General features: G+C 43.8%; 1 protein-coding gene across 1 annotated transcript in view; it reads right to left on the reverse strand.

Annotated features, from left to right (window-relative positions):
• The window catches only part of LOC125440592 (mediator of RNA polymerase II transcription subunit 1-like), a 31,935-nt gene that overhangs the window by 1,496 nt on the left and 12,466 nt on the right, over positions 1-17,973 (reverse strand). The window contains exons 6-11 of the mRNA XM_048510457.1: positions 16,118-16,146; positions 15,612-15,683; positions 15,461-15,535; positions 12,992-13,062; positions 9,034-9,142; positions 490-654 (exon numbers count right to left, since the gene is read on the reverse strand). Coding sequence (XP_048366414.1) covers positions 490-654; positions 9,034-9,142; positions 12,992-13,062; positions 15,461-15,535; positions 15,612-15,683; positions 16,118-16,146 — 521 coding nt within the window. The remainder of the gene's footprint in view (positions 1-489; positions 655-9,033; positions 9,143-12,991; positions 13,063-15,460; positions 15,536-15,611; positions 15,684-16,117; positions 16,147-17,973) is intronic.

A 17,973-nucleotide genomic window follows, 5' to 3' on the forward strand; every position in this document is an offset into this window, starting at 1 on the left:
CAATGGAAGCCAAGGTTCATTACCACTTCCAGGTACCCACCACAGTTGAACACATGAAGCTGCCTTATATTAAACCAGACCATCAAGATCAATGTTGTCTTCTCAGGTGTTCTCCAGGGTCTCAGACTAAGATCCTCCACATCGCCTTGTACCAGTGGCGGAGCGGCAAGGGGAGGGGGGGAGTGCGTTGCTCACCAGGTGCACGCCTGGGGATGGAAAATCGCACCCAGCCCCTCCCCCTTTTCCTTGCCCCCCCCCCCCCCCCGCCCCCTTCCCACATTTACCTTAGTTCCTTTTCTTTTTCTAGTACTTTTTCAGGCTGAAAAAAGCAGCCTATTTACAGTTCAGGCTCAAGAACAGCCTGAGGGGTGTGCGTTTCCATATTAAATTTGCAGAGCTCCCAAAGAGTAACAGCGGCTGGTGCCATTCTGTGAATTTGGCCATTTGCTTGGGAGTCAGCCTTTGACTGTTTGATGGGATGTCACCTACCGCTTCAAAACTCTGGTAAGAAAGTCGTTGCTAATGTTTAAGTCACAGTCTTCAGAAATTGTACGAAGAGTACACCGAACTTCCTCTGAACTGAGAACTTCAATCACCACTGAACAGGAGAGAAAGTGACCAGAAAATGCAATTAGGATCTTCTGGTAACAGCAGCTTGGAAATTAAACAATACAGTTGATTTAGAAATGTTAAAGAATGAGTGAAATCACTAAACCATGCAGGTAACTGCTTGATATTACAGTCAACAAGTCATGGGTGTGGGTGTTCCATCCAGAGAAGAAAGGTAGGCAAAAAGAAGTTTTAACAGCCCTTGGGAGAACAGATCTGGTCATATGTATGTGTCCAGGCAAGAGAATACCTTAACCAACAGTAATCAACCATGTGGTTTTCAGAACAGAAGTGGCAATCCCCTCCACCACCCTTTGCTGTTTACACATACCACAGGCTAGATTTTGATCCCCAGGCTGCTGAAATGTAACCGAAATGCTAGAGGCTTTCTCTGGACGAATTTCAAAATGAAGTAGATCTGAAGAAACTGGAAGGGAGTCATTTGTTAAAGATTAGATTCCACAAGAAAAAAAGGAGAAAGAGAGAGAGAGAGCAGAGAGAAGTACCAAAGAGTGAACCACTAAAAAAAGACATGAACAAAATGTTGTTCGTTCAAGTCAAGCGCGGCTTGTGCCGGGCCCGGCTGTCCCGCAATGGCGGGCTGCGGTTGAGCCGTGGCTGTGAACAGAAAGCCTTTATTGGCATGTTAAAAGAACACCGCAGCTACAAAACAAACCAATACAGCAAAACACATCCAATACAAACCCGCAAGATACAGTCCGTATTCACATCTTCAACAAAAAGAAGGCCACCAATTCACATTACACTGAGCCCGAACCACCCAACAACGAGCAAATTCTGTCTGCATCACACTGGCCATGTTTGTTATGATTACTATTAGCAAGAGACAGAAATTAAGACACATATTAAATCTAAAATTAATATCGCAGATAAACATTTCAGAGCTGCTACAGAGGCATGCTAAATTCCAAGGTTAATATATTGTAGTATAGGAATAATGTAGTAAAGTAAGGTGGTGTAATAAGGAAGAGAGAAGTTAATTGCTTATGCTCTTAACATAGACCCAATACTGGATTATTTGCATTCAATTATTTCAAGGAGAAAGTTTGCCACAATCTCAGGGTTGGTATTATTCAGGAGAATTGGAATTGCAACCGAGTCAGCAGGGGCCATGGTGAGTAGTGGTATGGAATGTACATATCTATCTCTGACTCCCTTGGTTCTCAAGCAGTGAAAAAGAGAATGAGCTATTGGTTTCAATCTGGGTTTGGTTGCAGGAACATAATCTTTGAGTTTTATCAAGATTATTGAACCTGCCACGCAAAAAAGCGGAGGGCATAACATTAAATCTGGCAAGCGTCAAGGCTCGCCGTTGTGTTGGGTTAACCAGAGTAATTAGATAGTGGGCCATTTGGCCTTGGATCGGGGGTATTGCTAGATTAAGGGGTGAGCATGTCCTTTTCGCTGCCTTGATCAGTGTTTGAAATTCCACATCAAGCAGTTTCCCTTTCAGGGTGTTATAAGCCTCAGTTGAGCCGTGGCTGTGCTTTAATGGCATACATTCAAATGAAAGAGAACACACACACTACAGTCACCAAACATGAACCTACAGTGACCAGGCAAAAAATGATTAGGAGCGCTTACTTATAACAATACTAAGAAACCTAGCTGTTTGCTCTAAAGCTGCACCCAAATAATTATTCAGAAGAAACAATGTCTTTTGTTGATCAGTCCAGCCTACAGAACCAGCCAAAAAAGGTAGCAGAAGCTTTGATCTAGCTGTCTTGCCTAGAGGGCAGTGTAACAAGACATGGTGTATACATTCCTCACTATTTAACCTGCATATACAAAGTCTTTCATGATGCGGGATATTGGTACCTCTTCCTTGTCTCACAGCAGAAGGTAAGACATCGCAGCTAGCTAAAGTTAGTGCACGGCACAGCTTGGGGTCAGGAAGTAAGAACAAATATTTGGCCATGGCCCAGGAGTCGTATGGAATACCTAGGAAAATTGGCAAGAAGAAGAAGAACAAGAAGAGTTTGGATTTATATCCCCCCTTTCTCTCCTGTAGGAGACTCAAAGGGGCTTACAATCTCCTTGCCCTTCCCCCCTCACAACAAACACCCTGTGAGGTGGGTGGGGCTGAGAGAGCTCCGAGAAGCTGTGACTAGCCCAAGGTCACCCAGCTGTCATGTGTGGGAGTGTACAGGCTAATCTGAATTCCCCAGATAAGCCTCCACAGCTCAGGCGGCAGAGCGGAGAATCAAACCCAGTTCCTCCAGATTAGATATACGAGCTCTTAACCTCCTACGCCACTGCTGCAGTACTTACTAGCATGGGCCATCAGGCAATTTTCTTAGCTTGCCAAATCAAAGTGTAAACTTGACACAGAGGACTTAGTACTGTTTTGAGTTTGTTCTCTTTGAGTGGCTTCTGCTCCATTACTAATCCAAAGTTATGATGTTCCAGGGGAATCCCCTTTCCTCAGGAGCACCATTTTTGGTCGCAGAGGGAAGGGGATACTGAGGAAGCTCTCCAGCAACAATGGAAACCCAGTCTGCCAGTAGAGGTTAATCACACAGTTCGAACCCTAAATATATTCCTTAAGGACCCCATTTGGATCCCACATCTGACTATGGCCGTGGTGGCGAACCTTTGGCACTCCAGGTTCTCCAGCATGGCCATGCTGGCAGGGGCTGATGGGAATTGTAGTCCATAACATCTGGAGTGCCAAAGGTTCGCCACCACTGCTCTATGGTATTTTACCCTGCTGAGGTACTTCTCCTTCCCAAATTCTGCCCTCCCCAGGCTGTACCGCCAAATCTCCTGAGACTTCCCAACTCCAACTTGGCAATCCTGTGCCTTTCCCCTAATATCTCTACAACGAAAGGAACTAGAGAATTTTTTAAAAACAAAAGCCAGGAATTCAGAAGAGCTGAAAGAATGATATGATAGTCAATTAAAAAAACACTGGAAAAAATAGCTGATGCAGAGGACTCAGACAGAGCAACCTGTCATATGGAAATTCCTGCCCTGCTGCTGTGTATGCTGATAGAGCAGTGTTTCCCAACCTGTAGGTCAGGACCTAAAAGTTTCTTAGAATGAGTCACAGGCAATCTTCCCTTAACAGCTGCTCCAGCCTTTTGAATTGTTTTTTTCCTTCTTCCTCCTTGCAAATTTCTCAAATTTTCATCTCCTCTGTCATTATCAACAACAACAAGAAGGGAGGAGAGAAAGGCACAAGCACACATCGGCTGTATCTTGGTGCTTAGCTCCCCAGTCAATGGCTGGAATCTGTCCTCCATGTGCAAAGCCTGTGAACTTCCGAATACCCTCTGTGTTAGTTTCTGGCTGGCTAACTGAAGGTCATCATATTAAAAAGGTTGGGAACGAATGTGATGCAGAACAATAGGAGAGCCACAAAAAGTCTGCTCCTGTGCAGGAGATTCCATTGTATTGGCCCTGCATGCCACTAAGCCAGAAGTTAAATCATTTTCAGCATTTACATGTTGGTCTTAACCATTACCCTTAAGTTTCACGGCCAGTAGTTAAGAAGATCTTTAATCCCCCTCCCCCATCCCATCCTCCCTCTCAGCACTTGACCAAAAGAAGTACGAATGAGTTACCTTCACAGTTAGTATCCCCAGAGATGCAGCTACTAACAAGCGTGTTATATGCCGCTTGATGCCGGAAAACTTTGATCATATCAGGCACACACTTGGGGTGAGTGAATGGAAGTCTTCTGACCATGGCACCGGGAAAACTAGCGCCGGTATCGTGGCCTATATAATAACGGTGCTTTGGGCAATCTGGAAGAGACTGAATAGGCCGTACATGTTTCAGTCACAGAAGAATGTCAAGGCTCACTTCCAGCGAGCAAACAAAATGACCCCCAGCTTTTAACATAGTGCAAGCAATAAATAGAAAGTGGTACAGTAATGGTGCATCACTACCTCTCTGTCCCCTCCCCTGCAAAGGAAACATTCCTTCTAAGACAGACTTGTGGTAACTAAGAGTCTCTTTGCCTTTGTCAAAGCAACACATAAACAACTAAACTACAGGGCTATAAGAAGCTGATTAGATTCTTCAGTAACCAGGCTTTATAGGCCATTTGCTCTTTGAGTGAAGAGATGTCAGAAGTTTATTTATTCCAGATGTCCAGTTAAAACTTTGTATCCCAGCCAAATAGCCGTCAGGTTATCTTTTAAGATGTTTATCTATTTAAAATTAATATGGAAGAATCACAATGATACAAAAATATTTGCATATGCAAATGAAATAAAAAAGAAAGACACCCCTATCACCCTTATCAGTCCCAGGTAGGGGCAGCATAAAAGTTAAATTGTGTACAGAATTGCAGCTGTGTCTAGAGTCATGGTAGATCCTGCAAATGTAGAGGATATGGTTTGTCTAAGTCAGATGTTATGACACTGTGCGGTAAAAATCCATTTGCCAAAACTACGTCTGATTTTGTACAATGTGCTTGCTGCACAATAGGGGCGAATGTTCATCGCAGAAAGATTTCTGGTATAGATGTATTTCCTGAAGCCCTGCTCTCACTTTCCATTCTCTCTGTGGCAAGCAAGACCACTTTTAATTTGCTTCACTGCCAGAGCAGGGTGATTTGCCAGTGGGCACAGCTTTGCCCTGGAGATCTCCCCTACAGCCAGCCTTCCCTCTCCCTTGCGCCGCTTTTGACACCTTCCCCTTTATCCCTCCTTTCATGTTGCTGGCGGCTTCAACTAACAGAAAAGAAGCTCACTCACTCACACAACACCAACCTCTAATTCTCTTGATACTTCCAGATATCAATATAGAGAGAGTTTGGAAATAACAAGTCTCTGACTTTCGTGGCAACAGCACCAGCAACAGGAAATGTTGTGCGGAGGGAAGGAGAGGGGGAGCAAATATCTGCTACAGGACGGTCCCCTTCTTTAGCAACCTGTAGTACAGGGAATTGCTTTGTCTCTTTCATGGTGTGTGTGTGTGTGGGGGAGGGAGGAGGATTACTTTTGGAACAGCAATATCAACATAAGCACAGCTTAAAGAGCTGACCCAGCAGTCTTGGCTACTGGGTGTAATGAGATCTGTGCCTTTAAGAATAATTTGATAGGCAGAGTTAAGAGAATCAGGCCTGGTGAGCTCTCAGCAGAAAATCTATGGAGAAAGGAGGGAGTATCTCCTTGCATATGAACAGAGAAATGCAAGGAGACCCCTCTGCAAGCCCACTGTGCAGAGGAGAGCCCCAAGGAAAGTGTTCCATGCATAATGGGCCCATATGTGGCTTTCCAAAACACAACAAAGTCAACCCCAAGCCTATCTGATTCAAACTGGTAAGTCTCTGGTAAATTCAGCCAGCTCTCTGACCTTATGAGAAGTCTACTCACCACATGAAAATAGTTGGTCATTGTTGGATCTTCTTTATGTTTTTCAGAAAGGGCTTGTTGAACAATCAATTCATGCAGAGGAGCTAAATTCAATTCATTTATCATAATCCCTGAAACAAGATTATTTGCTCATGACTATGTTTAGGTCATAAAATAACATGAAATCAAGTGCACCTTTATTAGAGTTACTAAGAAATTGCAAGTGAATGGTCTGCCATCATTCAGACCAAAAGCAGAAATGTATACACATCTTTCAGTGTTTCTTTTCCTTTGTCTATTCTCAGGACTGCAGCCTGAGGCTCAGGTCCACTCATCAGTTCCTCTATCAGCATGGCCAATTGGCCATGCTGGTAGAGGCTGATGGGAATTGTAGTTCCTGAACATCTGGAGAGCCGCAGGTTCCCTACCCCTGGTCTATCCTTACAGATAAAGTTTTAACTTGTCTCTTCTATAAGCATTACCTGGTTCTTCTCCTCTGCCTCTCCCAGATTTTCTTTAACAATATTTAGCCTCATGTCCCCTTCTTCCATAATTAAAGCAAATTACTTCATTAGCACAATCTAGTCAGAGCATCTGTATGTCTTAGATAATTCAGAACATAACTCAGGTCCAATGACTCTCTGGCCTCAAGCACAGATACTTGGTTTTCAAAACTTTCAGGTAGAAACCCCAGAATTACAGAAGTCACATCTTCATCCTCCGAAACTTTTCCAGCTGCCCTGATTTGCATAACCATGTCAGCCATCCATTTTAAATGCTCATTCAAATTGCCCCCCTTTTCATCCTTGCACTGTAGAACTTCCTCTTTTGAAGTCTTATTTTTTAACTGATTTTCCACAATATGTTTCTTCCAACCCTTTCCAAAAACCATGAGCAAATTTGCAGCTCATAATAAAGGCACCTCCCTCATCCCTTTTGTTGAAGACAGGAGATAGCATGCTTTGGAATCAGCCATTTTAAACCATTCCAACTCATGGGGATTTGGGGCCATTTCTTGCTCAATCACATGGTAGAGATTCTGAACAGCAAGAGCATGCTTCATACAAAATTTCCATATCAAAACATTACACTCATCCAACCAAGGGAGAGCATATTGGTTTGGGGTTTGTACTGCACTCACGTTTGCTGAAACAGTGGTCACTGGGTTAGAGGCACTGACTGAGACTTCTTCATCTGATATCTTGCTTCTTTAAGAGCTTCCTTTATATAAGCAACTCACTTTGCATCAGGGAGAAAAGTAAATGCAGGGGAAACTCCTATGCCCATAACCTTTTGTTGTATTGCAGTGAATATTAGGATATATAATATAGCAGAGTTACAAGTGAGTTGTTTTGTAGAACTTTACTGGATAACAAGTGAAGTTACGCTAAATATAGGAACAGCAAACTATCTATGCAAGTGCTCAGTCTGGGTGTCTGTGCAAACTACATGTATCTGTGTGCCTGTCTCTCCTCTTTTGCTGAAAGAAGCAGAGATCTTTCCAGAAGCTCATGTAATTCTAAGCATGTTACTTCAGCAGTTAACTCTTGCTTGACTGAATGAAGCAGGCACTCGTAAACTCCTAACACTAGGACACGATTGTTTCCCCACTGTAAGCAGCATTTATTGTTGCTGTAGAAACTGCTAGTTAGGTTTTCCTGGGATAGTCTTATAGGCAAAACACAGGTCCTCCCCACATACCAACATTTGGGTTAAGAAAGACTTCATTAAGGAAGCATTGACCAAGCATGGTACAACCTGCTTCAACATCATCATGTAGGAGGGAAGGTGGAGAAGAACAGTTTAAAGTACTAATTAAATCAGCCTGCCTGTAAGTTCCTGTAGCTGGTGGATGTTGGATGAAGACATTGGAAAAGGCTGGTGGAACTTCAGGAAGAAGCAAGCCAAGGATTTCATGCAGAGCTTGTCAGTCAGGGGCAAGAAGACAGGGTGGCTGGAGAGCAGGGGTGAAAAGGGAACAATGGTCAAGAGGAAGCTGGTCTAGTAAGCACCTGCGTAGCACAACCTAATGCCATGATACTTTGAAGGATGCTTGCAGAAACAGGACCTTTACCTCTGGGAAATATGTTTGCAACAATGTGCAGAGTGAGGCTTAAAAAATAACTCTGACAGAAAACAGCTTATACTGCACGGGCCCTTTCCCCACTTACCGTTTGCTGCACACTACTCCCCCCAAATAGCGCAGGGTCCAGCGGCGCTCCCCACGAGTCTGGGCAGTGACAATGCAGCCGCCCCGACTCTGCCGCTCTTGCGTCCCCTCAGCACGCGTCATTTCTGGCGCTGAAAAAACTGCACCTTTTGATGACCCCCGTGCAGAGCACGGGGAAAGCAGGGGAACACGACCCCCGCGCCAGAAATGACTCGCGCTGAGAGTAGCGCGCCGCAAACGGTAAGTGGGGAAAGGGCCATGCTGATCTCCAACTACAGAGACCACTTAGCAAAGACAATTGAAAATGCTTAAGGGTATGCCACTCACTATAAAAGTAGACAGCCCATTATACAAACACAAAGCTCAAACGCTGCCTTCCATCAACGAACCATTGTTAAGAGATCTCTTCAGGCTTATTGAGATGTTCAGTTAAAATAACAGCCCTATCATATATTAGCATTGGCAGGATACTACTGTCAGTCCCAGGTCAGGCTGTCCACACTGATAATTTCCCTTTTCATGGCTTTGTCACAGTAACGTTGTTTGCAAGTTGTACAGATTTTGGAGTGGACTGGCCACTGAACATATAGGGAAATTTCCTGGTGGGCTGCTAGTGGCCGGGGGCAAGCAGAACAAACCACCAGCAACTTGCCAGCACCTCAGGGGTCACGTGGCTTTGACCCTTTAGCACTGATACTGGGTCACCAATTGCTTTCTCCTGCACTGCCATCAGTTTGCAGAAAGAGGCACTGGGCTGGGTGAGGTCATATCCCTTGCAGGTGTCATTGAACTGAGTGGCCCCATCAGTACTACAAGGGCCACTCAGCTTGGCTTCTCCTAGGACCCTTTTCACTTCCCAGTCTGCTCCCAAGTCAGATTTGGAAAAGCTTAGCTGTACCCAAGCATCATAACATCCTCCAGTCTTACCCAGCCTCTTCTGTCCAAGAATCCACAATCATTGGATAGAGAGGGAGTCTGTGAGTTATATCTGACCCTCCAATTGTTACAAACGCCTTCATGCCAGGGATTTGCAAGCCTGGTGGAAAAGAGAACATAAGAACATAAGAACAAGCCAGCTGGATCAGACCGGAGTCCATCTAGTCCAGCTCTCTGCTACTCGCAGTGGCCCACCAGGTGCCTTTGGGAGCTCACATGCAGGATGTGAAAGCAATGGCCTTCTGCGGCTGTAAACAAGTAAGTAAACAATCAGACCAGTGCATACTTCCTTAATTAGGCACAAAAACTTTGAAACCTATGGCTCAGGGCAAATTCTATTTGGAATTTTTAAAAATCCAAGTTTTGCTTAAACTTCCAGTCAAAGGTTGCAAGACAGAGCCATCTTTGCCCATATATTTTGTGTATTCAGTTAAGTTTTTTTAAAATGACTTGTCTGGGGAAAGGGGCAGTAGTAGAGCATCTCCTGGCATGCAGAGGATCCCAAGTTCAATCTTAGCATTTCCAGTTTTTAAAAAGGGTAGAGTAGGAGATGATGGGAAAGAGCTCTACATTTGACTCGGGAAATCTGCTGCCAGTCTGAGTGGACTGTATTGACCTTGATAGATCAATGGTCTCATTCAGTAGAAGGCAGCTTCAGAAGTTTTTTTTTTTTGGGGGGGGGTACACACACACTAGAACAGGGGTAGGGAACCTGCGGCTCTCCAGATGTTCAGGAACTACAATTCCCATCAGCCTCTTTCAGCATGGCCAATTGGCCATGCTGGTAGAAACTGATAAGGGGTGTTCTAATTATCTGAGCTCACTGAGTCCCACTAGAAGCAAGACAAAAGTCAACATAAAAGGACACCTGACACAGATATGAAACATGTGCATTCAGTAAAGTCAAACTGCAAAAACTTGAAATGTAACTTATCAATATTTTTTAGGGTTCTTTTCTCCTGAAAAAAAAATTGACAGATTTCAGGGAGCCGAAAAGTGGATCTTGAAAAATGGCAATTAAAAAATGGGGGATCTCCTCTCTCCCTTCCCTCTCCCCCCTGATTTACGCTGCCTGATTTACACTTTGTGCTGATGCTCTTGAGGTCCACATGGATTTCAGTGATGTGACAAAGTTGAATACTGGGCTCAGCCTGTCTGGGCCCTGCATTTAGCTCTGTGGCATCTTTGCTGAAGTCCATGTGAACTTTGGTGGTGGTGCAGAGTTGGATGCTGGCCTTGGCCAGATTCAATGTTCAGCTCCGAGTCACTGCCTCTGAACTCCATGTGGGTCTCAGAGGCAACAGGTGACATATATTCAGCTTTGCTCTGCCTGCTTCCTGTAAAGGAACCCTGTGAGGAATTCAAAGGCAGCAGGAATTTCTCAGGTTTGGGTTTAATAGATGCCAAAAAATTCAAATTCCTGAAAAACTGGCTTTTTTTTCAGTTTTGTTTTTTAATTTCCAGGACTATTATCTGATATAGACCCATTTATTTCATCCAGAGCTTCACCTTTTCCCCTGACTGCTAGAAAATTATGATCCAAATATAATATCACTAAAAACTCTAACTAGATTATTTTTAAAAAAAATGCTTTTTACTAACTGAATACTATTTATCATGTTTTAGTGGATTTTGTTATATCATTTCTTTGGATATTTTGTATAATGTATATGATTTATATTTTATGTATTTAACTTTATATTTACTTTGTTATATTTGTATTTTATCTATTATGGCAGCCTATTGCAATATACAATTCAATAAATTCTACTCTACTCAATTAAACTCAAACCTGAAGAATACCTGCCAAAATGGCACGCTAATACTTAGCAGCTAATACTTAGAACACCTGTACATCATTCATACCAAATGAATACAGGAGACACCACTGACAGCAAATTTGTTTTGACTGCAGTTGAGCTTCAGAATGAAAGAAAGCAAATGTAAGTACCAATGGATGTATGCACAAAGGTCAGTACCAACTCACTTCACAATTTTCAGCTAGTCATTTGGCATAGTTACCAGTCTGGACCCACTTTGTGTGGAAGACTCCAACCAGCTGTGATCAGGTTTTTTTTAGAAGAAGAAGAAGAGCTTGGATTTATATCCCCCCTTTCTCTCCTGCAGGAGACTCAAAGGGGCTTACAATCTCCTTGCCCTTCCCCCCTCACAACAAACACCCTGTGAGGTAGGTGGGGCTGAGAGAGCTCAAAGAAGCTGTGACTAGCCCAAGGTCACCCAGCTGGCGTATGTGGGAGTGTACAGGCTAATCTGAATTCCCCAGATAAGCCTCCACAGCTCAGGCGGCAGAGCTGGGAATCAAACCCGGTTCCTCCAGATTAGATACACGAGCTCTTAACCTCCTACGCCACTGGTTTTACTGTTAAACCTCACATCCTTCATCAGATCAAGCATAAACCCTTAACTAAGAAGGCAATCTGAGATATAATTTAAATAGCTACATTCTGATACAATGCCAAATCATGGTTTGGCCTCCAGGAGAACTAGTCTCTTCCTGAGCTGTAGTAAACTGCAGTTGGTCATTGCACTGAAACAAATTACAGTTTTTATCCAAACCACCACCTATTGATTTGAAATAGTGGCCAACTATTTCCTGCAAACAAAAATCTGTCAGTTGCCAAACCACATGCAAGGGTGTGGCAGGGAGAAGCACGCAAGAACAAGGACTTCTAAAGGTCATTGTTACAATGGGAAGCCATGGATCACCATTGTGTCTGAATGCAACTTGTCCTCAAATGGATGCCCCTCAAAAGTAGCAAGATGAGAGGGCTACCAAGGAGATCAGCACTACTCTGCATGTTTCAGTTGGTTAGCAATTTTCTCCAGCTTTGTCTTTAACTTGTTATAAATCCAGCTATGATACAACCTGCTTTTTTTCACGGGTGTTTTGGTTTTCATAGAACCCGGAAAAACCCACAACACCCTAGCGATTCCGGCCATGAACGCCTTCAACAGTACTACTTTATTTCATTTACCATTACCTGGAGTGAGCTGTTCTTCCAAGATTTGGGAGGGTGACAGATAAAATTCAAGACTCATAGGTGTACCTAAAAGATTTGTTTAAAAAATGGAGACTGATAAATCATGGATGCAATAATGCAGCTGTGAATAATGCGACAATAACGTATCTGGGAAAGTCATCCCTGCCAAGGTCCCTCTCTTGGTTCACTTTTATAAAGGTAAAGGTAGTCCTCTGAGCAATGGGTCATCAATGATCCATGAGGTGATGTCACATCAAAATGTTTACTAGGCAGACTATGTTTACAGGGTGATTTGTCATTGTCTTCCTTAGATCTACACTTTCCCCCAGCAAGCTGGGTACTTATTTTACCGACCTCAGAAGAATGGAGGGCCAGGTCAACCTTGAGTTGGCTACCTGAAACTGACTTCCTTTGGGATCAAACTCAAGTTGTGAGTGGAGCTTACCACACTACATCACAGGGCTCACTTATATAGATTCTGGGAAATAGCCCTAATGCAGGGTTTTGAGTATCTCAATATTCAGTCAGTTCATTAGTATTTGGACACTCCCAAACCTACAACAGAGAGGGTAACCAAAGAGAACATGCATACCATGGACAACAATGTTTTTATCTACTGCCATGGATTAATTCACTGGACCATCTACTCCTACAACCCCCCTCAGATGTTTGTCTTCAAATTACATCTGATTTTGCTTGCTTCCAAGATTTGCTCAAATCTACCTTTTAGAAGACTTTTTAGCCCTGACCCCTGGTTTTGTGAGATCTCAGCTGCTAACCCTGGTTAGCACTTGGATTCCAGAGCTGCTACACAGAACCAAACATTGGCAAAACACCTCTATTCAGCGCTTGCTATCAAAGCCCTACAGGGTCACCATAAACCAGTTGCAACTTAACGGCACTTTGCACAACCTCCTTTTAGTTCTGAAGTGGGTGGGGACATGTACCTCCAATTCTTGACCTGAGGTAGCCTACTTTTCCACAGAGTATTTTGGTGATTCTCTTCTCATTCGGGACCCTGTTTTTAAAGAAAACACAGTGAGCAGTGAACAGTGAACTTCCCAATTTTATTCTGCAAGGGCAACGTTGGGCTTTGGCCGTCTTCAAGAAAACTGCGATTTGGGGCTCAGCCCAGCTGCTCTGCCCCCTCCCCTTAACAGTATGCATCAGGCCCTTCAACTCCTCATCCCCCCTAAAAAGCAGGGAGAGAAGAAACCACCCAGAGGTCTGTGCATGCCATTCTTTGAACCCATAAATGTAACTACAGGTACCTTTAAAAATAAGAGACAATTAGATTTGGGCTATGGTCCTGGGGAAGGAGGGCTTAATGTTTGTCTCCCACTGCATCACTTCCTCAACAGGAAATGCCCCCCCCCTCAAATTAAAAGCAACTGGAGTGGCAAGATATATGCTCATATTGTGTATGTGTTGCCTTCTATACTGAGGTTTAAAGTAGCGGGGTGGGGGGATTTTTGATCAGTGAAACTGCATAGAGAAGAAAAGGCTTGGTGAACATCCCTCCCCCCCCCCCATATCATGGTTGTTTCTAGTGCCCCAAAACACATTTGGAGTTCCAGTCACAGCAGCTGAATGTCACATATATTAAATTAGCTGCAAGGCAGCAACAGAAAGATCACATTATACACACTGGAAGCAACCCAAAGTTTTGGCAAATCCAAGAAACCCTATACCCATGGTGGCGAACCTTTGGCACTCCAGATGTTATGGACTACAATTCCCAGCAGCCCCTGCCAGCATGGCCAATTGGCTGCTGGGAATTGTAGTCCATAACATCTGGATTGCCAAAGGTTCACCACCACTGCCCTATACAATGTAGGACTCCATTGCATACCCACTCACCCTGGGAAAGAATTTTTTGGCTTAGCTCCAGCCCCTCCCCATATTGTGCTTAGCTCCAACCCCTCCCCATATTGACTGCAGGCAGAGCATCCATGTGGACATTTTGACTGCAGTTTCTTTGACCCTCCTCCAAAAGAGAAAGCCCAGGAGGCCCACAGGAAACATGATTTCATGTGGAAGCTCCCTTTAAGTATGGAGGCATGTCGCTTTCCAACTGGGGAAGTGCCCATTGGTAAGAATAAAATTAGACTTTCAGATTTCAGGTCAGCATAACAAATGCTTGGCAATCAGCAGGGGACCAGGATAGCGGAGGACATAGAGAAAGCACCATCAGTGATGCTCTGGGTTTTTCCTGGAAGTGACACCACAGCTGTGTAGAAACCACTAGAACATGGGTCTGCAACCTGCGGCTCTCCAGATGTTCATGGACTACAAATCCCATCAGCCCCTGCCAGCATGGCCAATTGGCTGATGAGAATTGTAGTTCATGAACATCTGGAGAGCTGCAGGTTGCAGACCCCTGCACTAGAAACTCTTTGATAGAACCATAGAGTTTTGATGATTCCTAGAGAGGACTGAGGTCATTTCTAACTTTTCCTCTGGAAGTAGCATCACACTTGTCTAGGAATCACTGGCAATTCTAAGGTAAAATCATGGAGTTTCTGGTGACTGACGTAATCTCTGGGTTTTTCTCTGGAAGTGTTTTTAGATTAATTTCCTCCTGCTGGCTGTAGTGGTGGCTGGAAGGAACAGGAGTCAGGGAGGGGATCTGGCAACTGTAATAGCAGCTCATGGCACATACTTGCCTCCATTTTAAAGGTCCAGGAAGGTGGCAACACACCATAATAGAATATTCTCATTGACCAGAGATGAACCCCAGTGGGCAGTTGGCATTTAAAATTGAAGACATTTCTTCATTTGAAATGCATCTGCAATTCAACAGCTGTTGAAAATGAGCGTGTAGAACAGCCATTCTCAACCAGGGTACCGTGGTACCCTGGGGTGCCGTGAGCATGTCCCAGGGGTACCGTGGCAACACTACCGCCCCTCCCCCCTCATTTTTGTGGTGTCTCCCACCAGCGCCAGCAAGGACATGGAGCTGGCCCATGGGGCAGGGCCTGCCACAAGGTCAGCAGCCACCACCACCCTCAGTGCTTCCCTTCACCCTGGGAGGGGAAGGTGGGGTGTGTGGCAAGCAGGGGCAATGGGAGGGGAAGGTGGAGGGTGGCGGCAGAGGTACCGTGAGATATGGAGAGTGAGGTCAAGGGTACCCTGACCTCGAAAAGGTTGGGAAACACTGGTGTAGAAAGCTGAAAAAGAGTAGTAATACACAATCTGGATCCCCACAAACACCTTCGGGGGTGGGCGGTTTATCAAATTTAATTAATAATAATAATAATAATAATAATAATAATAATAATAATAATAATAATAATAATAATAATAATAATAATAATGACCTACATTTCCAGCCAAGTGAAGCTTCTCTGTCTCTACATACATTTCACCTGCAAAATCCAAACATGTATGATGCCATTCTCTACCACCCAACTTACCTGTCCAAAAGAGAAAGTGAAGTGATATCTTTTTCCAAAGACTGCAGGGCAAGATACATTCTGGCTTTGGTTTCTCTAACAAAGAAAGAGAGACTTCGTAAGAAGGGGACAGCTTTCAGAAGAAAGATAATGCATGAAGTAATGAACTAACCTTTTCCCTGAAGTCTGGTAAAGATTGACAAGTTCTTCCAAAACTTCTCCAAAGGCTTCATAGTTTTTCGTTCTTAAAAAAAAGCCTGACGGTTAGTATTAAAAAAGTCAAAGAGCTGGCTTGTTCACATCTTAAAAACTATGAAGCAAATATAATTTGACACTAGACTAGCATATGGAGGGATGGTCATTCTCTACTTGATTCTTTAATTTAAACATCTGCCTTGGACCTGCCACCATGGCTCTAGGTAAAGGTCATGGAAAAGGATGTTTTTATGATTCCTTCCCAAATTATGGCATCTATGGAGGACCACAATAGAACAGTTTATTATCTCTGTGTGTGTGTGTTGGGGCGGGGGGGGGGGGGGGGGGTATCCTGAAAATGTACAAAGAAGTTCTTGTTATATACCACCAGAAATAGTCTGGCAATGGACGCAGAAAAGATTCTTTGGTGTCAAATATATACGACGGCAAATGCAAGAATCTACCTGACAGGAACACACATACCTTAGAATCAGCAACATATCTTCGTAGATCTAGAGAACAAGAGAATAGAAGTTGCACAGTAATTCTAGAAAATCCAATAACAGTTATTGATGCACAGCAAAAGGGGCAAACTGCACAAGCTAACGTTAGCTGAACAACCTGAATGGCCTAGCCTAGCCTGAGCGTGTTGGAGCTGGAAAGCTAAGCAAGATCAGTTATGGTTTGTACTGGAATGGGAGCTCACCAAGTAAAACCAGGATTGCTACGCAGAGGAAGGCAAAACTTCTACTCATTTCTTCTACTCATTTCTTGCCTTGAAAGGTGGCTATAAGTTAGCTGTGACTTAGCTGCACTTAATAAACAACAACAACTGAGATGGAGGACAAGAAAGTGACCATCGTCAACATAGCAATACCAGGTGACAGCAATGTCATTGGAAAAAAAACATTAGAAGGTCACTATATATCATGATTTGAAGAACGAGATTCAGCAACTGTGGCACAAATCAACTGAGGTTGTCCCAGTGGTAATTGACACTCTGGGCACCATTCTGAAAACACCAGGACTGCACTAGAAACACCTTCAAATTGACCAAATCAACATTTGTCAGATTCAAAAGGCAGCCCTGCTGGGATCCGCACATATCCTACGCCAATACATCACAATGTCCTAGGCCTCTAGGTGAGGCTCGAGTTGTAATGAAAGGCCAACAACGAGCAGTTAAAGAACTGGCAGCTGTGATATTAAACAAAATTTTATAATAATAATAATAATAATAATAATAATAATGGTTAGCTTAAGAACATAACATAAGAACAAGCCAGCTGGATCAGACTAGAGTCCATCTAGTCCAGCTCTCTGCTACTCGCAGTGACCCACCAGGTGCCATTGGGAACTCATGTACAGGATGTGAAAGCAATGGCCTTCTGCGGCTGTTGCTCTCGAGCACCTGGACTGTTAAGGCATCTCCCTGAACCAGAAGGAAAGGTGAGGGATAAGTGTTAATGTATAAATTTAAGAACCCTTGGGATACTGGTCTTTGTGGCTAAGTTACTACATAGCTGAATTGTTTTGCTTTAGGTAGATTTCCAGGAATTTGCATTTTTCGAGCTGTGAGTAGGAAGCAGTGTGGGTGTGGTCTTCCAGCTCCACTCTTTCCCAATTTTGGACTGAATCATTGTGGGTAGAACTGTATGTGGGGAGAGCTGAATGAACAAAGAGCAACTAATACTGTCCAGGGTTGCATTGATACAAAAATGCAGCCCAGGAGAACCACCGTGGCGTAGAAGGTAAGAGCAGAGGACTCTAAGCTGGAGAACTGAGTTTGATTTCCCACTCCTCCACATGAGCTGTGAACTCCTATCTGGTGAATTAGTTTTGTTTCTCCCCTCCTACCTTGGGTTAGTCACAGTTCTTCAGAACTCTCTCAGCCCCATCTACCTCACAAGACGTCTGTTGTGGGAAGAGGAAGGGAGAGTAGTTTGTAAGCTGTGTTGAGTCTCCTTGCAGGAGAGAAAGAAGATGACTTTGTTTATACCCCACCTTTCTCTCCTGTAAGGAGACTCAAGGCAGCTTACAAACTCCTTTCCCTTCCTCAAGGTGGGGTATAAATCCAAACTCCTCCTCCTCCTTCATTTTCACTACCAGGTACCTTTGAAGAAAAATGACTGGTTTTGAAAATATGTTTAGCAACTGTGGTATATTTTCTCCCTATACCTACAGGGAGAAAATGACTGATATGACATGCCATAGCTGAAATTTAGGCCCTACCTACACTGCACAGTATCTTCTTATTTTGCCCAGCAAGCACATATCTGTAAGCACATCTCACAGGGGGGAAATCAGACTGTTCACCATGTGTAAAGGAATCACAAATA

Source organism: Sphaerodactylus townsendi, linkage group LG11, assembly GCF_021028975.2.
Source record: "Sphaerodactylus townsendi isolate TG3544 linkage group LG11, MPM_Stown_v2.3, whole genome shotgun sequence".
Lineage (NCBI taxonomy): Eukaryota > Metazoa > Chordata > Lepidosauria > Squamata > Sphaerodactylidae > Sphaerodactylus > Sphaerodactylus townsendi.